Source organism: Scatophagus argus, chromosome 16 (assembly GCF_020382885.2).
Source record: "Scatophagus argus isolate fScaArg1 chromosome 16, fScaArg1.pri, whole genome shotgun sequence".
NCBI lineage: Eukaryota > Metazoa > Chordata > Actinopteri > Scatophagidae > Scatophagus > Scatophagus argus.
In genome coordinates, this window is record NC_058508.1 from 15,874,849 (window position 1) to 15,895,374 (window position 20,526).

The following is a 20,526-nucleotide window of genomic DNA, read 5'->3' on the forward strand; positions in this document are numbered from 1 at the left end:
AACATTCCCCCTTGAGCAAGCACTTGGCGACAGTGGCGAGGAAAAACTGCCTAGAGTCAAGGTATGCCTTTATAGATAAAGGCTGAGTTACACTTTAAAGCCTACAAATACAAATCCATGTTAAAATACACCTGCTTCGTAACAATGTTCTAAATACAAAAAAATACAAAAAATACAAAAAAAAACAAACAAAAAACCCGGGTGTCCTCACTGGAGACTTGTACCAGGTCAAAGAAAGTTAAAATGAAAATACAAATAGGCTATAGTACAGCATTTACAGGTCATTCTTGCCATGCGAGCCAAATGTCACATGAGATCATCATCATCATCATTATTATTATTATTATTATTATTATTATTGTTGTTGTTGTTGTTGTTGTTATTATTATTATTATTACTTTCAGTCTCCAGATTTAATTTGATTTACCTGTTCAGTACGTCCCAGCTTGCACCCCATTAGACATAGTATTCATAGGGATGGGTCGATCTGAATCATCCTTGGCTTTGTCAGAAATAAAACTATATTGTCCATGTTTTTTCGAGCGTTTGTAGCACAAAATGATGATGACGACGAGGACGATGAACAGCATCACAGCTATCAGCCAAAGTAAGGAGATTTCACTGGTTTTACCTGCAATACATACAAAACGTCAATTTGAAGCGTACTTTTCATTTTCAGATGTCATAAATGTTTGTTTTTTTTTCCAATTTATGTGTAGCAACATGACATGAGTGTTTACATTTCAGTTTTGCACATAGTCAATAATGATACCTCTGATCTTCAGTGTGACAGATCTTGTCACACTCCCAACTTCATTCGTGGCAACGCAGATGTAAACACCAGCATTGGTAGACGTGGCTCCCATGACGCTGATGTCTATCTGGCGCCCCCTACTGGCCACCATCACGTTCTGTGCAGAGACATTGTTCCAGTAGATTACAGGGTCAGGGTTCCCATCAGCACGGCAACTAAAAGTCACATTTCCACCCGGGGCCATCTCAAAAACGGAATCACTCTCGTTCATCGTGGGGGCATCTGTGGGGAAGAATTTATGTATTTTATGTATTTATAATCCCAGTGTACAAAACAACATGCAAAGATTCATTTTGTAATTCCAAACAATAAAACTTACACAAAACATTAAGATACAGCGTGTGATTGGCTGCTCCATGTTTGTTGGTTGCGCTCAGTAAATATGTTCCACTATCATACTTTCCGAAGCGATGCGAGGTTGCCACCTTTTCTCCATCTTTAAACCACGTTGTGTCAGGTTTAGGCAGTGCCTCTGGTTCACACAAACTTTGGAGGTTATCGTCCTTTCGAACGTTATAGCGATTGCTGCAGGTAAATGAAGGGCTACCTGTGAAGATTGTGCAAAGTGCATTTCAGAATAAATCAATGGATAAAGAAATACAAAATCATCAGCACTTTGGCACAGTGCCTGTGGAAAACATCAACAATGACATGTTTATTGATATTATAATAGGATGAACATGCACTCACTTTCGATTGTGATGTCAACAGAAGTGCTGCTGTTGCCAAGTGCATTTACAACTTTAGCTGTGTAGGTTCCTGACTGAGTCCTGGTGAGAGGCTTAGATGCATTGATCGCTTCTCCTTTATAGTACCACTGAACAGTGGGTGGAGGGTTCCCATCAGCTTCACAGGGCAACATGTCCATACTGAACTCGTGCTCCACGTAAACATAATGGATTTTACAAGCTTTCATCAGTGGCTTATCTGCAATTAAACATCAACAAAAATCCATCAGAAATTCATATTAGTGGGGTCTGTTTAGCGAGTAAACACAATAATAAATAGCTAAGTAGAAAACTCACAGAGAACAACAGCAGTGTAATCTGGCGAGGACACAGTAGGGATGAGCTCCGGTCCGTTTGGTCCAAGATGCAGCTCAGCCTCGCATCTGAAAAGTTCTCCGTTGTAATCTCTCTGAGCGGTGATGTTCCAGGTGGAGGATACACTGACTGGGGTCACACTGGTGCCACCAAACATTTGGATGTGCACCGTTTCATTGCCGCGGTACCACTTCACTGTGAGATTCTGCACAGGAGCCACATTGACAACATCACAAATAAACGAGTAATCTCTGCCCTCCACCATCTGACCATCATCCCGGGTCGAGACTGACACAGTGTCTGGAGTCTCTGTGAATGAAGCAGGGGGAAATAATTAGCAGAAAAAGGATTGTGTCGACATTCCTAACATTGTAACCACAACTTGACCAGAAATACATACACAAATGTATTAGAATTAATAAGCATGTTGTTGTTTTATACTGGAGTCCATTTTATTTCCACATGCCAACATTTGAGTCTTCACTATTTCAGGCTATTTTGCACCATCATATCTCCAATATTTACATCGTTTTTGTTGTGGCACTGTAAATGTGCTTTAAAGAGTTACAGTATGCAGTGGATATCTTTTCTTTGCTTCCTTAAAGCAAACATTTTGTAGGATAATACCTCTGACATGAAGGCAATAGACTCTGTAGACTTTTACTCACTATAAAGAGTGATGTTTGGTGTTAATTTGCACTGTTTCTTTTTCAGAGTTACAAAGCAAAGAGGTTTGATATCCCACATTTCCAGCTTTGGAACCGTCCAGGTGAGAGAAGTAGTGGGCGTAAAGCCTATGCCATTGACTGGAGTCTCCCAGCCCATTCCTGAAACATCTGTGTCTGATGTGCTGCAGTTAATTGAAACCGGATCGCCATATCTCACGACGGCTACAGCAGGCGTCAGTTTTAAGGAGCAATCTGTCATTCAGAAGAAAGCATATTCAGTCAGAGCTTCATTTTGGTGCAAGACAGATATTCATGTAAACTAATGAGAAGGGTACAAGGGTGTATACATTACCTTCTTGTTTTGATTCCTCAGGGATGGCCATGGCTATAAGGATTGCTGACTGGACAGTTTGAGTCACATGAACATGGATTAGCTTAGTTGTGCTTCCATAATGATTGACAGCTGTGCAGTTGCAGGTTGTGCTGGTTGATATTTGACTAATGCTGAGATTATTTGTCCTCTCCGACACATTCAGTCCCTGACAGGTCCAAATGAAGGTGGGAGGAGGGTTACCCTCAGCTTCACAGGTCAGGCTGACATCAGTACCCTCATGCACTTGGACGTCTTCTGTATCCATCTTCAGCTCAGGAGCGTCTGAACAGACAAATGTAATTTTTTTTATTGGACTTTAAAGGTAGATTTAATTGCACTCTGGTAACTAAGATTGTTAATACATGCCAATTAGCACTGACAGATTATACATGTAGGCATAACAGCTGAGAGATAAAGTACACCTGGTCTTCTTTGGAAAATGCAGATTTTAAAAAATAAATATGGTGCTTCGTTCAAGTCATGCTCTAAACCATAAATCATAGAAAAAGATCTATATTCTAATTAAATATATTATCAAGCATGCCTCAATCACTCACATTCGATTATGATGTCAACAGAAGTTCTGCTGTTCAGACCTGTTCTGGGGTCTGTTTAGCGAGTAAACACAATAATAAATAGCTAAGTAGAAAACTCACAGAAAACAACAGCAGTGTAATCTGGCGAGGACACAGTAGGGATGAGCTCCGGTCCGTTTGGTCCAAGATGCAGCTCAGCCTCGCATCTGAAAAGTTCTCCGTTGTAATCTCTCTGAGCGGTGATGTTCCAGGTGGAGGATACATTGACTGGGGTCACACTGGTGCCACCAAACATTTCGGTGTACACCGTTTCATTGCCGTGGTACCACTTCACTGTGAGATTCTGCACAGGAGCCACATTGACAACATCACAAATAAGCGAGTAATCTCTGCCCTCCACCATCTGACCATCATCCCGGGTCGAGACTGACACAGTGTCTGGAGTCTCTGTGAATGAAGCAGGGGGAAATAATTAGCAGAAAAAGGATTGTGTCGATATTCCTAACATTGTAACCACAACTTGACCAGAAATATTCAGTGAGGGAACACAAGTACATTTACTCTAATACTTTACTCACTCACTTACTTATATTCCTTTAATATTTTTGATTTCATGCTACTTTATACTCCTACTCTATTGCATTTTGAAAGCAAATATTGTAATTTGGTGGTTACTCTGCAGATTCAGTTAATTGAGGTTAAAAAAACAATCAGCTAATAAACTGAAGCATTATTATAAATCAGGCTACCCAGAAATATATAAAGTAATCAAAATTACTACCACATTTCCAGTGTCTACATTGATGCATTAGAATGCAATAATATATATATTATTCTGATATCTGCCATTCTGCATAATGAGTGCTTTTGTTCATTTAAGTATGTTTTGATGATAATACTTTAGCATTTTTATTTAAGTAAGTTTTTAAATACAGGACTTTTACTCGTAATAGTGTCGTGCTGTGGCTACTTTTACATAAGCGAAAGATCTGAGTACCTCTTCCACTACTGTAAATATGCACACATAAATGTTTGTAAATTAAAAAGCTTGTTGTTTTTTGTTTGTTTAATGTTTTTTTATACCTGAGCCCATTTCATTTCCACATAAAAATGCCAACATTTGGATTTGTTCTATTCCAAGCTATTTTACACCATCATATCCTCCATATTTCCTTTCGGTACAACATACTATAAAAAAAAATTACATGTTTGCTTGCTACCAGGATAGGGTTTTGTTTTTATAGAGAGTCTCTTGTTTTAATGTTTTTTCCCCCATTACATTATAATAATGTGAAATTACACTTACTGTATATAGTGATTTTCAGGTCCTTGCACTCAATATCTCCCTCCAGCCTTAAACCGCACTGAGCCGTTTGATCCCAGTTTGAAAGTGATATTGACTTCAAGAAAAATTTTATTTCATCTCGCATTTCATATGTTGTGTTTCCAACTTTCCAGTACATCCCATCATGATATGGATCTGTGCCTGAGCAGTTTACTGGGACTGACTCATTATATTTTCCTATAACCTCAGGAGGATCCAGGATGAGAGTGTTGCTATCAGTGGTGCATGTACTGTCTGCATCTGTAGATTAAATAAAAACACAACATATTAACAGAGTTTTATTAGAGTTTTTAAAAAGAATTTACTGCACCCTGGTCAGTTTGTTACTGCATACTGCTTACAGTGCAACACACATGCTCCATTTCAAAATAAGCTTTTAAACATAAAAAATTAAATACGATTCTCCTCTACAGTGGGAAAGGTTAAAAAATGTGATAAAGATTAGTAATGTCATGTGGTAGACATCTCGTTTTAAGATTTTAAAAGCTATACAGCACCTGTCATATGTAGAAATTCAGTTCAAGTAGCTTACACACACCAGTGATTGTAAGAGAATTCTTTTACTTCTCTCTCATTCTATTTTAGGTTAGCGGTTGAGCTTAGTCATCGCTGTTGTTCCAGAATCTTAATGGCAGACACCCAGGTGTCTTTCCCAGAGGGCGCTGGGGAGCCAGCTGACACCAAGGCCTCGACAGTGGCAGATGATTAGATGCTCACTGGGCGAGTCTTGACTATGTGCATCAGGCTGTCCTGTTTTGGTTATTTCACCTCAGTCCCTTCCTTATCATCTATTCTGGGGTTTTTGCCAAGAATGGATGTAACTACCTTGAGCGTTCTCTAAGTTGTAAGAAAGACTCGTGTCAGTGTCTCTCAGGTCAGAACTGGGGGACATCACACCCAGCACCCTGTACTGATGACTCCTGATTCTCCTTGAGCGCTCCAGTTCAAGAAATCTTTCAGCGTAAGACGTCCAGGTCCAGCATAATTTCTTCAACACTGTAGTACAGACATTTTCTCGCCAACAGTGATAAACTGTCTGTAAACCATCTGTGATGTTCTAGGACCATAGCTGATCTGATAAATCAAAATTAAATACTTAAAATTATGTCCCTCATTCACTACACCCGCAAACACACCCTGTGCAATTACTGCAGTTTACCCGCGTCAACCGCCACAGATAGCAGAAATTTTTACCAGACTTGTAGCACCTACCACTCCCACTTAAACGCTCAGAGTTTTCCATCCATCCATCCATTTTCTATACTGCTTATCCGTCAGGGTCGCGGGGAGCTGGAGCCTATCCCAGCTGACTACACCCTGGACTGGTCGCCAGTCAATCGCAGGGCCAACACACAAAGACAGACAACCACACACTCTCACACTCACACCTAGGGGCAATTTAGAGTAGCCAATTAACCTAATGTGCATGTTGTTTTGGTATTGTGGGAGGAAGCCGAAGTACCCGGAGAAAACCCACGCAGGCACAGGGAGAACATGCAAACTCCACATAGAAGGGCCCAGACCGAGATTCAAACCTGGAACCCTCTTGCTATGAGGCGACAGTGCTAACCACTGCACCACCGTGCCGCCCCTCAAAGTTTTCCATACATATCAAACTTGTTTATGTTTCAGTTTATTCTGTTAGAAATATATACATATATCAAAATTACTCTGTCTTGTTTCCATCTCTTTTACAACGGCAAACCACACATCACCAAAAGGAGATTAATTATTGCTTAAAATATAATAATTGAACATACATTTTGCTACTGAGGTAGAGATACCAAAACTGAACTTTGAAAGCAAGAAAACTCCAACACTACAACATAAATTAATGTTTAACAGTAAGACTCACACTGAGCTGTAGCGGATTATCATTAACACTCACCACACAGTAAAAGCATGAGCATGAGAGCGCCAAACATCTTGAGATGCCGCATGTTAGATCAGCACGCGGAAGGAAGGAGATGAATGGAGGAAGGTGAGGTGCGTTTCAGGATTGTCCCACAAAAGTCCAGCTTCAGTACATGAATAAAACGAATCCTGGCTCAGAGCCGACCCTGATGATGATGATGGTGTGCTGCTGATAGTTACACAAGCTTGAGGACAACAAATGAAAGCAGGTTCAACGCCCTGGTGAACAGGAAACTGCAGAGAAAACGGAAGCATGACACCACAACCACAGTTCTGTCAGTTATTCCAGTACCCTCCCATACTTTGTGCAATCAATCAATGTATCTTTTCTAAAGTATTTTTTTTAAAAAAAACTGTCATTCAGGAGCTAATGTGGTATAAATTTATTGAAAAGTACATTGCAACTTGGAAAACATCAAATTTTGTCAGGAAGTTGCAACACAGCTGACAGACATATCAGCATTGTTTTCTCACATGTCCATAATGAAACTACGTTATATAGGTTTGATCATCATGGAAACTCGTTTAAGGGAATAAGACCCTCCATGGAACTCTGTCCAGTAGACCCCATCCTGGTAGCGGCTGCGATAGTGTCCACCTCGATACCACACGCCGTTCAGATTAGAGTGGGCACACATGTGGTACCACCAGCCTCCTTTCTGGTAATGAGCACAGTTACCTGGTGACACGACAGAAGAACAGGCTGATTAACTGAAAAGGTCTAACTGCCAACACAGGGCTGACAAACAGGATCGAGGGAGTGCAGACCTGTGTAGCTGTCCTTGTCTCGATCCAGAGTGGTGAAGGCCTTGTTGTTGTGCCATGAAAGGGAGTCCCCTGCATTGCCATGGTATTGCCCCAAACGTAGTCTGTACCAGTCGCTTTCTGGCTCCAGGTAGAAACTGTCATACTCTGCAAACACCTGCCGTCCCTGCCAGTCCTCAAGAGCCACCCGGAGCTTATACTGGGTCTGTTTAGTCATCCAGTAGAGGTGTTCCAGGCCGAGCCAGTACTCCCCATCTAGGTTTCCAAAGCCTTGCTGAAATACACCAACACACAAGAATAATCTGAAGAAAATCTGTGATTTTGCATTGTTTCTTTTTGATGATTTATTGTATTTTTTTTAGCCCAGTTAGCAGCACGTCTCTAGAATTAGCAATGTCACTCTGTTGGTCCATCCAACTAAATTGGTTTGGCATTAAATTTTGGTAATTTTATTAATGATGATAGGAAACTTTGGTAAACATGTCCTTTGACTTTTCCAGCACCATCATCAGTTCGAAATTTCCAAGGCAATACCTACAAAACTTAAGACATTCCCATCAGCTGCACTGTGTTTTGGTAATTTTGCTAATTATCAAACGTTAGCATGCTAACATGCTAAACTGAGATGGTAAACATGGTTAGAATTATATTTGCTAAATATCAGCGTATTAGGACTGGCATTGTGAGAACGACAGCATAAAGTCATTAGCATGTAGCTTAAAGCTCAACTGGCGTGGCTGTGGACTCTTAGCCTTGTTAACCCCAGTTTTACAGACTCGGCAGGTGTGTTGAATCACCTTGTACTGCTCCCAAGTCCTGAAGAAGTTGACCGACCCATCCTGTCTCCTCTGGATGACAGTCCACCCTCCCTGAGCCCGACTCTGATCACACCAGGCCTGTAGGAGGCGGTTGGCACTCTGTGGGCGGAGCAGGTAGATCCCACTGGTGGTCTCACCTGACTCCAGCACATGCTGACAGTCCCGCCACGGCCCTGAGGTGAGAGAAAAGCGAGAGTGTAGCAGACGTCAGAAAGAAAAACAATATGCACATATATATGTTGTGACATTTTGAAATTCTGTACTACAAAGCATTAAGATGTTATACTGAAATGCAAAGTGTTTCAGTGCTTCAGTTTTTGATGTGCTACTTCATTGCTAATGATGACGCCATGGACAACAGCACTCAGAAAGTGGTAATTAGTTTGGGGAGCAAGAGAGTTTTCTAAATGAGTCCAGTCAAGACAGAGTGGATCTTACCAACCTGTAATTTTTCATTTTTTCAAAATAAACATGAAATAGAGCTATTAGCTTCAGGGGATTTATTTTGTGTCAACTTTAACTCGGTGTTCATTTGGTTGCAATCTGCACTCCCACCACCATGTGGGGGTCATTTCATGCCTGTAAACACCACAGACCGGCTCTTTGACGAGGGTCTTGGAATTCTGTTTAGTTTACTGTCAGGAAGATCACAGACACATGACAACTCCAGCTTATCTTTTCAGAGCTGAAGAATGTTTCCCCAACACATGTTCAGTGTCTCATGTCAAAGCAGTGAGATAAATGTAAGAGTCTGCACAAAGTAAATGCATGCATGGAGGAAAATCTCCTGTACATAGTGATCATGCCTAATGGTCTTCTCTGACAAGCGTTTGTAGTCCATGCACTTACTCACACAAACGAGATGTGGCAATGCTAAGTCTTTCATCAGGCCCTTTACAAAGCGGTGAGTCACTGAAGTGGTGGAACCACTTCAGTTTGCTGACATGTTGAAACTATACAAATAACCCCATTTTCATTTCAAACATTCCAGTTGTGCACGTACACAGCAGCAGTGTCATTTGAGGCTCCAACAAATGCTGTTTGTCATATGTGTGCTTACAAGTGTGTCTGCATTATAAAATCCTCTCCCTGTTCTGATAAACGCTGCTGGCTGCTATTGACCTTGTTTAGGCATTCCCAGAGAAACAGGGCTCCTACCAGCAGGTCACTGACTCCTTCAGCCTCCCCTTATCTAGCCAGCTAAATAACTCCAACACAAGACTGATATGCTTATACTCACAGGTTCAAATCTAATTGAGTATTTCTGCTTTAAATTAATGTACCTGGAGTCTTTGTTACAGGGAAACTAATGAAAGGAGGGTCTGTAGGAGTGTTGGCGGTAGTGGTGGTGAGAGAATGGGCTGTTTTTTCCTGTTGTGGTGGAGGAGCACTTTGGTCTCTTTGAACATCATTGGTCATTTCGTTGACCTCAGAGCTGTAATTAGGATGCATGTTAGTTAGGCTTTTTGGTGGCTCCGTCGTCACCTGTGAAAACCAAAACAGAAACCACAGTTCATTCTCACTTCCTGTGTAAAATCCCTAGATGAATTTGCAACACATAGACAATAGTTTGTTCCATACCGGAGAGGACTGGGTGGAGTCCCTGCAGCGGCACTGTTTCTCCAAACGAGCAATAAACTGGTTCTGGGAACTCATGATGGAGGTGAGGGCTCCATATTTCTTCTCCAGTTCCCTGTAGTTACTGGAGACCTGCAATGCCTGCAATGTTCCACCACCCACAGCAAGACATAAGGATGGGTTTGATAATGATCAGAACCTTTGCTGCATGAATCAGCAAGAACTGCAGTTCTCTGCTCACCTGCGCTGTAGCATTCAGTAGGAGGTTCTCCACCCTTCGTTGCTCCAAAGCCTGGTCTTTCTTGTGTATGACTTCATGTAGCAGCTGGGCATAGAGCTGGGCAATGCGAGAATTCATGCTGTTACTCTCTTTGCGAAGGGCTCGTACCTCCATGGCAAGGGACCCCTCCTTCTCCAGCTGGCCCCGGAGCTTCTCCAGCTGTTCCTGCTGCCGTATGAGCTCCGCCCGCAGCGCTGCCACCTCCGAGTGGTTGGCAGTAGCAGACTGTGTGTTCAAACACAGTGCACCTGTCAGTTTTTGCTGGGGAACAATGAAGGTGTAGGAGCAACGTCCTCCTTTAGAATCTGAAGATCGTGATGAATGTCTGTGAGTGTTCTCGCCATGGGTCCCCTCCTTCCGTCCTCTAGCTTCTGGTATGTCCACACAGAGTGTTAAGAAAAGAGTCAGACCTAATGTCACTGTCTTCTCCATGAATCTGTTAAATTTCTGAGAGCACCCTGGTAGCAGAGGAGAGGATGAGATTTGAATTACTACAGCATATATATATATAACTTAATCATTAAGAAACGTGTTTGACACTTTGATACGAGAACAGACTCAGTGAGACTATTTTTGTGGGTCTTGACCCATCGCCACATGTTTCTTTGCAAACCTAAAGTGCACACTTTTCTCCCTGGCTGGAATTTATTAGCAGGTCAACACTGAAGAGACAACAGTCAACATCAACCAGCCAGAATCAACACACCTCCATCTCACGGTCAACAGAAGAGTTAGCTCCACATCCAACCACAACAACCACAACAACCACGGTCAACATCATAAACACATGAATCCACATAGGTCAGTACTGACATCTGACATCAACATGTGTCTACACTTCAACCTAATACTTTTTCTTTTTTTTTAATTAAACAACCTGGTTAACAATGTGTCTGTATTAAACCAGTGGTGCAATATTGGATACTATGGCCAATACAAGTGCATTTCAGTTCACCATTCACACAGACCATTCACAGCTCAGAACTTACCGTAGCAGCTGAAAAGCGTCAATGATGTCTTTGTTCTGCTCCGGTGTGTAAAACAAAAACTAAAACATTTTAAAAATCACATGTTCAGATCAGAAGGTCACATAAATGAGCGACTTCTTCCAAAGTCGATGGAGTGAAGGTGAAGGCTGAGGGATCTGGGTCAGAATCAAGAAGAGACCAAACTTTTCTCAGCAGACAGACCACCTCTTCTTCTTCTGAGGTTCTGCCTCAGGATCTGTGAAGAAGGAGAAGAAGTAATTACAAACTATCCAAATGACACCGCCTCCCAGCTCTTGTTGTTCAACTGGGTGCTGAGTGCAGGAATCCTGGGACGTCTCCTCCCTCTGCAATCAACTTGCTGTCCTGCCACGGGCTCTGTCCCCTGAGGAGCTGCATTAGAGCGGTCTTCAAATGCAAAGATTTAGACCAGGGCTGCACCTAATCATTACTTTTATTATCGATCAACATGTTGATTATTATATTGATGCAGTGGTTAGTTTTGTCTCAAAAATGTCATAAAACACTGACAAAATGCCATAGTTTAATTAGTTTAGATTATCAAAATAGTTGCAGAATAAAGTTCTGCTGTCCAACAAATCAGTTAATTGTTTCATGTGAGGTTCATACTTTTACCTCAGTGAACTGTCTCACTGAAACATCTTTAGTTTGATTCATGGCCTCCGTCCTCTGGTGTGCAGCCAACATGTTAAAATAGGGGATAAAGCTCAGTAAAGTTTTGCCTCACTTTGATCTTTACTGAAGGATTGGACAAGTCAGCTTGATGTGCTGATGTAGAGATGCTGAACTCAACTAAATATATGTGATGTAAAATGTTGCTGTCACACCCAATCTCATACCAAAGAACATCAAGTTTGGGGTGTGATCAGATCCTGCAATGAGATAAAACATTATTTCATCCGTAGTTACACCATAATCTGTGGCCAGTAGTGTTTACATCCGCAGAATTTTAAAAATACAAACGTCAGCATCAACACATTTCTTCAACAGTTGACCCGTTAATGCCACAGGGTGATTCTGGTTCATTAATTGAGGCACTTGGACATCAATACCGACAGAACTGCAGATCTTACAGGAAGTGTACAGACCATGGCTACAGTTGTGAAACATTTGTGGTTTCACAGCAACCGACAGTGTTTCCTCCTGCCCTTTGTAATGAAACAAGCGCTTTCTCCCTATTGCCACACTTGGAGTTTGACAACTCCTTCTCCCTCTTATTGACTGGTCCTTGTTATTACATGTCTTGATGAATGAATGAATCAATGAAAAACGTAAATAAATAAACTAGTTACCTCGGTAAAGAATTTTATCGACTAACAATGGGGGACTGTCACCGGATGCAGCCTTATGGAAATGTTCCCCATGTGATGATAGATTATGGCTGTTCGCTGGTTGTTGTTATTATTCTCTGAAGATATTTGATCTTGGCCTATTTGGAGATATTAGCAGCGATCCATTTCTCGATGGTGTCTTGAGATGAACATGTATTGAAGCGTAAACCAGGTGTGTTTGCTGCCCTCTAGTGGCAACAAACAGAAAAAAATGAAAATGCATTTCAAATATACACGGCCACACTGAAGTAATCGCCTTGAATGGTTATCAAGTTATAATGTGTACAATGTGTTAAAGGTAATAAAACACTGCTTGGAGTGGGGTTACTCACTTTCAAAATAAAAGTATGAGAAGATTTAGCGGTGATTTTTAGTGGGTACGCAATAAAATATATGAATCGAATCGAACAAAAGTTCACAAGAGTTGCTTAACTATGGGATGACAGTTTTGCTAATAGAATGTTTTTAAATTCTAGTTTGATTAATTCGTCCATTTTAATGGCAGAAATATTTGCCACAAACAGATATTGATGCAGTCAACAAGTAGGCTTCTACGTTTATTATTGTTGGTTTTGAGTGAACAGCAGGATCAATGATGAAAAAAATTCTTCATGTGCAGAAGAATGGTAAAATGAGTTAAAAGGCATTTTTAATAGATATCAATAAAACGCCTGTGCTTTAAACAGAGCGGGTTTTATCTCAGCTCGGGGAACAAACGTTAAAAATCAAAGTGATAAACAATCGTCACTCTTCCTGTGAGTCTGCCTATATAAAGTTAACATTTGACTCTGTAAATATGCAAATTATAAGAATCTACTGTACATTATACTGGTCAGCTGGCATAGGCTCCAAGCAGCTGCGAACCTGACGGATAAGCGGTATAGAAAATGGATGGATATTCAGGTCTTGTGCAACTGGAACGGTGTTGGTAGGAACTATTTTCCGGACATGTGAACAACACGGATACATTATAGTGTGAGACACTGTTGTAGAGCCATGTGGAAGGCGTCGTGTTGACTTCGTAGATGAATTGCTTAAACTGTTGTAGATTCAATTTTACGCCCATAATGAGCGGATTTTTTTTACTGACTGTGTAAATCTAGTGTAGCAACAACTAATAATACTTTGTTAACTAAAGCCACCTCCTCTACAGCTCGCTGAGTAATGGGGAAATCAAAGGTAAGTAACGGCCTGTGCTAACAGGTTAGCCTCAGGCGAGAGTTAGCCTGATGAGATCTTAACAGAGGCTTTTTAATCTCAGTGTGACCTACACTGAATGAGGAGTCTATAGTTTATCTGCAGCTGATGGTGACTGTGTGTTGATGGTAGTAGAGCTGGTTGTGTTACGTGGTAAGATCCTGTAACGTTAGCTGCGTGCCGTGGTCGTAATTCGGCGCAGGGGTCTGTCAAATGTGACTTTAACACTTACTATAATTAATATGTGGATTTCGTGTTTCAGACCAAGAACCAGAAAAAATCCCGAACAACAGCCAACCATGTGGCCGAAGAGGCTTATGGATCTGTTCCCCACTCCTTCGTGTTTCACCGGGGTCAGGTTGGAAAAAACGTGGGTCAGCTCATCCTGGACGTGCGGAGAGTCATGGAGCCGTACACTGCAGAGTCTCTGAAGGTCCGTCTGCAAAACGAAAAGCAAGAGTAGACGTCTCCAGCATAGATATCACTGTAGATACTGCCAAGTAACTGCTGAACGACGCCATGTTGATTAATTTAAGGAGAAGGGGATTTTTGACCACCTTTACTTTAAGAGCTTCACGGATGGAGATGCATTGGCTTTATTTTAACTTTAAAATGCCTTAGATATTTTAACATGAAAGAAACTTTGTCCTTCAGACAGTTTCAGTATGTTCAGATGATGGGCTCAGATGATGACAGATTGTGACTTGACTTTTCAGTGATTTATGTTCAAAGTAAACGCACTGATGAGCCGCCACAGAATATCCCGATTCCTTTTAATTTATTGATTGAAATGTTAAACGTGTGTCTCCAAACTGTGCTCCCCCCTCCTCCCGCCACCACCAGATTAGGAAAAAAAATGTCCTGAAAGACTTTGTGGCTATCGCAGGACCACTGGGAGTGACGCACTTCATGATCTTCAGCAAGACTCCCAGCTGTATCAACATGGTGAGTTCAGATCGCACCATAAGAAAACACTTTGGTAAACCAGAAACACCGTTCACCCACCGTCACTTTTCTTGTGCTTTCAGAGACTTGCTCGACTTCCCAAAGGACCCATGCTTCATTTCAGAGTGCTCAAGGTACGTATGGGTAATAAAACAGTAGAGCAGATAAATGGGCTCAGATGATGTTAGTTTAATATTTGACCATTTGTGATGTTTTCAAAGTAAACGCACTGATGTGCCCAAACTGCTTTAATTTTTCCATGTTTTTTTTCCATTTTCATGGGGATTTTACTGTATTTATTTCTCCTCAGTACTCCCTTATCAAAGACGTGGTCTCATCTCTGAAGAAGCACAGGATGCACGAGCAGCAGTTCACACACCATCCACTCCTCATCCTCAACAACTTTGGATCTGATGGCATGCATGTCAAACTCATGGCCACCATGTTTCAAAACATGTTTCCTTCCATTAATGTACACAAGGTATGCGTTTCCAGCAGAGCGGTTGGACTTTGTCGCTTCGGTTGACTCAGGATTTAAAGCCTTGTTGGCATGATGACAGTATAGTCTTCTGAGATTGCCTCTGAAGATTTCTAAAAAGTAAACGCTTTCTGATTTCTGAATCCTTGAGTCCTTCAGCTCTGCACGAATTAAACGGTGAGTTCTGTGAAAAACAATTAAGGGTTTTGTTGTTTTCCAGGTTCACCTCAACAATATCAAGCGGTGTGTGTTGCTGAATTACAACCCAGAGTCACAGGAAATTGAATTCCGACATTAGTAAGTAAAATATTTTATGAAACATTCAGATTGTCATTGTTTACTCATGTTCAGAAGTGTGTGTGTGTGTGTGTGTATACATAGTTAACAGACAGTTTAATAGCTGCACACCCACGCTCTTGGTTCTAGTTCCTCTTTAATGTCAAATTACAGAGATGGATGATGAGCCAAAAAAAAATCAGATGTGTGTAGTGTCTGGGTTAAACAACTTGAGATTTTTTTTCTGACAACACAGCCGTGAGTGCAGCAAACTGTGTCAGCATGTCTCTTAAACTGTGATGGTTTGGGCTCAGGTGATGACAGACTGCGACTTGACTGTTCAGTGATGCATGTTCAAAGTAAACGCACTGATGAGCCTCTGCGCAGTAAGCAGACTTATTATTTGTTGATTTAAATGTCGAACTGAATCCGGCGTGATTGTGTCTCCATCCTGCAGCAGCCTGAAGGTTGTCCCCGTGGGCATGAGCCGCGGAGTCAAGAAGCTGATGCAGGAGAGATTCCCCAACATGAGCAAGTTCGAGGACATCAGTGAGCTGCTGATGAAGTAAGGTTCTTGTGAAGGTACAATTCTTTTAGTCCTGAGGTCAAAGGGCGCTTTGTTTGTAGGCAGTCTGTAGCTGTAGGATCTCATCAGCTATTTTGTGCTCTCTCAGGGGGGCGAACCTTTCAGAGAGTGAAGCGGAGCAAGATGGCGACCACAACATAACTGAACTGCCACAGGCCTACTCCGGCCGAGGCAACATGGCGTCCCAACAGAGTGCTGTCCGTCTGACTGAGGTGAGTGTGCGGAGGAAGCAGAACTTTAGAAAACAATGTGCGGCTGACGCTTGGGTAGCACCTGAATTAATGCACTGTGTTGACCTCAGATTGGTCCTCGCATGACTCTGCAGCTGATGAAGATACAGGAGGGCATGGGAGAGGGGAATGTCCTTTATCACTCCATTAGTGAGTGCACACGTATTCATTTATCTTTTCTGCTTCACACATTCTGGTGTATATGATGAAAAATACTGGTTTGAATTCCATGATATCTGTCAATAAGTAAACGCTTACTGATACATCTCAAGATTATGGTTTCTAATGTAGATATGGTACAAATTGGCCTTCAATGGCAAATTGTTAAATGTCATGTTTGCCAGTCTCCAAGACGGAGGAAGAGATACAGGAGATCCTGAACAGGAAGGAGGCCCAGCTAAAAGAAAAAGAGGATCGCCGGAAAAAGCAGGAGCAGAATGTTGCTCTGAAGAAAGAGAAACAAGAGGAGAACAAGTAACTTGGCCTTGTGGACAATTTGATCCTTCTTCCATATCCGTTTTCTCATTTGGCTGAAGTTTAAAACACTTTTCCCCCCCCTAATCACAGGAAAAGGAGCCTTGAAGGCATAAAAAGGAAACATGCTGAAGCTGAAGAAGACAGTGAGGTGGAGGATCCTGGCATGCAGAACGATCAGGCAGCTGCTGTTGAATCTGATGATGAGGTTGAGTACTACAGACAGGCTGTAGGAGAGGATCCAGATGAAGGTGAAGAGAGCTACTCTGCTATAAACCTTTAGCCCTTGTTTCTTGTTTTGAATTGAGTCATTGGCTAAGACTAACCCTTTTTTATTGTCGTGCAGACATGTTTCCTAGTGCCAAGAAGAGGAAGCTGTCACCTGGTAAACCTCAGAGAAAAGGCAGAGATGTCAAATCACCAAAGAGAAACAGTCCAGCTGGACGGCAGCACAGAGACAAAATGGGAAAAGGCTGGAAGAAATCCAGAGATGGGGAGAAACAGTTTGGAAAGAAAATAAAGCCTGGAGGAAAGACATTCAGAGCAAAGAAGGCTGGTGATAGGGATAATAAATTTGATGGCAAGAAGAAATTTCAAGGGAACAAAACATTTGGTGGGAAGAAAGACAAGGACAAATCATTCAGATCTAAAGGTCAAAAAGCCAAGCAGGGCTTTAAGAAGAAAGGAGCAAAGCAAGGCTTTAAGCAGAGGAAGGGACCAGGCTGAACCTTAACTCTTCTTTCTGGACTTGGACATTAAATGTGTTGTTATGTTATGAGCAGAAGATGGCAGCCACTTGCCGTCAGTGCTTCAGCCAGTGGAGCTTATGAAGGCTTCAGGAGGGAGTGATGGCTGCTTGTGAGACTGTTAGTTGCTGAAAATCAGCAGTGGGACACAAAAGAAAACAAAAGTGCTATATTTTAACACTGTGTGACTTAAAATTGATTATTTACTTGTTCAATAAATTGTTAAAAAAAAAATTATCTTCCCAGTTCAGTGATTGAGTTTGTTTTTGTTAGTGCAGCGACATTTCTTCAGATTTGACAGACTCGAGTGGACAGCTTTCCTTCCTGTTGGGACAGATCACAGATAAGCCTGATGTTTTTCTAATTAATCTGGAGTCATCAGTACAGGGTGCAGCATGTGATGTCCCCCAGTTTTGATCTGAGAGACACTGACATGAGTCTCATACAACTTAGAGAATGTATCTAAAGCATCTACTCCATTGGTGAAAACATGACAGTGTTACGCACACACGAGTCGATATCTGCACATTAAGTGTCAAGTCATCTGCTATTGTTTAGGCCTTGGAATCAGCTGACTCTCCAGCAATGAGATATAAATACAGACTTCTAAGATGTGATAAAGTGATGCATGCCATTGTTTCTAGGGAAATAAGTTGTTAAGAAAGTCAGTCATATTAAGCATTTTCTATGTTGCACTTAAATATGATGCACATCAAGCGACCATCAACATTTTGGCAAAGATTTTAATTGTTTGTCGCTTGTACTGCATCTGGACTGAAACGTATAGAAAATTGAACCTAGAATTCGAATAGGCTCCATTTTGAGAGTAAAAATGTGTGATTGGTATTTACTAAACCTTTACGTCTTAATCCTAATGTTGTGTTTTTTTACTCACCCAACAAGTACATTTTCTCAAAGCTTTAGCAATGTGATTATTTGAGAAAAGCACATGGAGAAAATAGCCCAAAACTGGAGAAGGTAATATATTTCTGATAACCAACTTATTTATTTATTTGTCATTAGCAGTTTGTACTGTTGCTGTGCATGCTGTGAAGTGACAGCAGCACTCTGTCCTCATATGATCTCAAACATGTGCCTCTAAGTGACAAACATAAACACGTTCAATGGTGATGCACTTAGTGAGTTAAAAACAGATGTCACACTTAAAGCTGTTGCCTGCTGGTTTTGCAAAAGCAAGCGTGTCATCAGAGTTTTGCTTCTTCAAATTGCAAAATGTGTGCAGGCGGTGAGAGGAAGTACCATTCAGGTTGATCTTTGTCCTCCTTGTCTCATTTCTCATTTGTCACTGAGCTCATTATGGCAGATACATAGATAACAGACAACTGTCTTTATAGATAGCACACATGAAACTCTCTCAGACTTGAAGAAGACTCTCAGCCTTGCAAATCTGCCTTCCGGTAAGTGGAGGCTAACCTTTACATTACTGCTTTTCTGATTATTAAACGAAATCTCTTGCTGATTGTACTTAAAGTTGTCTCAAAATTAGCTGGACTTTTATTCAAATGGTGGAATTTAATGACTCAACTTACCTCACTTTACAGACTTTGTGTGAAAGCTGCTCCATAACGACATAACCTTCAGCAGGAATCAACATGGTGCACAATTTCTCTGAATGCGAGCGGTTTCAAATGGCCCTGCTGCCCTCAGTGTACGGGATTGAGTTCATTGTGGCCCTGGCAGGAAACCTGTTTGCGCTGTGGCTGCTGGTGGTCAGAGAGAGAAGGAACTGGCACACCGGGGTTGTCCTGTCATGTAACCTGGCAATCAGTGACCTGCTGTACGTCCTGACCCTGCCTCTGCTGGTTGTCTACTACTCGAGGGGGAAATACTGGATGTTCGGCAACGCTGTGTGTAAAATCGAGAGGTTTCTTTTCACCTGCAACCTGTACGTGAGCATCTTCTTCATCATGGCGATAAGCGTGAACCGATGTGTGGCCCTCGCGTGGCCCTTCTTCACCCGATCCCACGTAGAGCCTGCCCATGCCAAGGCCGTCAGTGTCATCATCTGGGTCGTTGTAGGAGTCATCTCCTGCCCTGTGTTGAAATTTGCCTCGGTTTGTGTGCACAGTAACAAGACTCAGTGTGTGTCCTTCTGTGACAAGACAAAGGAGGATGAACGTCCTCACCTTATCTACAAATTCTTTCTTGCTGTGTTTGGGTGTCTTGTTCCCTTCCTGATTACTTTCACTTCTTACTGTGTGGTGATTCGGGTGGTGTGGAAAAATGCCAATATAACCGCCTTGGAGAAACGCAAGGTCGCCCTGCTGGTCATATCAGTGCTTGTGCTATATGCCCTTTCCTTTGTTCCTTACCACGTCTTTCAGCTCTATCACTTGTATCTAAGAAACCACAACAATAACCCTGTCTGTTGGGTCTACGACATATACCAAGTGTGCAAGGGACTGGCAGCTCTGAACATGTGCATCCATCCAGTCCTTTACATGGCTGTGTTTGACAGTATAAGAGTCGCTTGCTGTGGGAAGAGCCCAGACGGTGACAACAAGTGCGAGGCGAGGAAGGAGACTGGCTCCTCGACAACCTTTCTGTGAAGAAGCCATCATCACCATTTCTTGTTGTAAAACTGAAGCAAAGTGTGATTCTACACAAGATTTTCACATAGGAAGTCTTGCTCTAATTTAGCATTTTTGGTCATTGCTGACAGTTGTTATTATACCAACTAAAAAAAAAAAGAAAAAGATCTGTAATAAAGATTTCTTTGTTGCTGTAACTGCCCATCTGACCCAGTCTGCACCATATCAAGAGCAAAAGTAAGCATAGAGAATTGTTATTCAATATCACTTGAGGTAAAAGGGTACAAATAAATTGTGGCAAGTTTTATTTTTTCAGAAATTGACAAAGAAAAGGCTGTTTGTATTCTGAAGTATGGACAACGACCATCAGGCAGTGCTGTCATGTCACCTTTCTATCATACTATGTCAAACACTGAAGCTTTACAGTGTCAGAAATGTTCATAACAGCATAACGTGAAAATAGCATAGCAAATGTCATCATACATTATTTTCACCCTCCCATGGATGGAACTTGTTTGAAACAGCTGGTAAATACTGAATACATGACTCTTATTTTGAAGCTTAGAGTTA

The 20,526-nt window shown here is 41.7% G+C and overlaps 4 protein-coding genes across 4 annotated transcripts; 2 read left to right on the forward strand and 2 right to left on the reverse strand.

The window, feature by feature from the left end:
* Window positions 1–3: 3 nt before the first annotated feature.
* LOC124073071 (hemicentin-1-like) lies at window positions 4–6,915 on the reverse strand. Its single transcript, XM_046414978.1, has 10 exons — window positions 6,668–6,915; window positions 4,741–5,019; window positions 3,555–3,881; window positions 2,878–3,180; window positions 2,526–2,777; window positions 1,840–2,166; window positions 1,505–1,741; window positions 1,134–1,361; window positions 773–1,036; window positions 4–631 (listed from the first exon to the last, which is right to left on the reverse strand). Exons 1-10 carry the CDS (start codon window positions 6,717–6,719, stop codon window positions 432–434), a joined length of 2,469 nt encoding a protein of 822 aa, XP_046270934.1. The 5' UTR covers window positions 6,720–6,915; the 3' UTR covers window positions 4–431.
* A 216-nt stretch (window positions 6,916–7,131) lies between these two features.
* On the reverse strand, window positions 7,132–11,389 carry angptl6 (angiopoietin-like 6). Its single transcript, XM_046414985.1, has 7 exons — window positions 11,124–11,389; window positions 10,096–10,592; window positions 9,858–9,995; window positions 9,560–9,761; window positions 8,256–8,449; window positions 7,462–7,732; window positions 7,132–7,372 (listed from the first exon to the last, which is right to left on the reverse strand). Exons 2-7 carry the CDS (start codon window positions 10,564–10,566, stop codon window positions 7,188–7,190), a joined length of 1,461 nt encoding a protein of 486 aa, XP_046270941.1. The 5' UTR covers window positions 10,567–10,592; window positions 11,124–11,389; the 3' UTR covers window positions 7,132–7,187.
* Window positions 11,390–13,423: 2,034 nt separating this feature from the next.
* On the forward strand, window positions 13,424–17,644 carry ppan (peter pan homolog). Its single transcript, XM_046416575.1, has 12 exons — window positions 13,424–13,651; window positions 13,932–14,102; window positions 14,513–14,614; window positions 14,698–14,748; window positions 14,925–15,095; window positions 15,313–15,389; window positions 15,826–15,933; window positions 16,043–16,166; window positions 16,256–16,334; window positions 16,529–16,658; window positions 16,752–16,909; window positions 17,005–17,644. Exons 1-12 carry the CDS (start codon window positions 13,637–13,639, stop codon window positions 17,382–17,384), a joined length of 1,566 nt encoding a protein of 521 aa, XP_046272531.1. The 5' UTR covers window positions 13,424–13,636; the 3' UTR covers window positions 17,385–17,644.
* A 140-nt stretch (window positions 17,645–17,784) lies between these two features.
* On the forward strand, window positions 17,785–20,427 carry p2ry11 (purinergic receptor P2Y11). Its single transcript, XM_046416578.1, has 2 exons — window positions 17,785–18,822; window positions 18,967–20,427. Exon 2 carries the CDS (start codon window positions 19,018–19,020, stop codon window positions 19,972–19,974), a length of 957 nt encoding a protein of 318 aa, XP_046272534.1. The 5' UTR covers window positions 17,785–18,822; window positions 18,967–19,017; the 3' UTR covers window positions 19,975–20,427.
* Window positions 20,428–20,526: the final 99 nt, after the last annotated feature.

What these genes read in the sequence shown, in the direction of transcription:
- ppan (XM_046416575.1), top strand. An exon ending in CTCCCAGCTGTATCAACATG is followed by an intron (nt 14,615 to 14,697) that starts GTGAGTTCAGAT and finishes TTGTGCTTTCAG; the next exon opens with AGACTTGCTCGACTTCCCAA. An exon ending in GAAATTGAATTCCGACATTA is followed by an intron (nt 15,390 to 15,825) that starts GTAAGTAAAATA and finishes TCCATCCTGCAG; the next exon opens with CAGCCTGAAGGTTGTCCCCG.
- LOC124073071 (XM_046414978.1), bottom strand. Translation starts at nt 6,719, where the DNA reads ATGCGGCATCTCAAGATGTTTGGCGCTCTCATGCTCATGCTTTTACTG. An exon ending in ACCAAACATCACTCTTTATA is followed by an intron (nt 2,167 to 2,525) that starts GTGAGTAAAAGT and finishes CTTCATTCACAG; the next exon opens with AGACTCCAGACACTGTGTCA. An exon ending in GCTGTATCTTAATGTTTTGT is followed by an intron (nt 1,037 to 1,133) that starts GTAAGTTTTATT and finishes TCTTCCCCACAG; the next exon opens with ATGCCCCCACGATGAACGAG.
- p2ry11 (XM_046416578.1), top strand. Translation starts at nt 19,018, where the DNA reads ATGGTGCACAATTTCTCTGAATGCGAGCGGTTTCAAATGGCCCTGCTG.
- angptl6 (XM_046414985.1), bottom strand. Translation starts at nt 10,566, where the DNA reads ATGGAGAAGACAGTGACATTAGGTCTGACTCTTTTCTTAACACTCTGT. An exon ending in TACTGAATGCTACAGCGCAG is followed by an intron (nt 9,996 to 10,095) that starts GTGAGCAGAGAA and finishes GGAACATTGCAG; the next exon opens with GCATTGCAGGTCTCCAGTAA. An exon ending in AGACAAGGACAGCTACACAG is followed by an intron (nt 7,373 to 7,461) that starts GTCTGCACTCCC and finishes TCGTGTCACCAG; the next exon opens with GTAACTGTGCTCATTACCAG.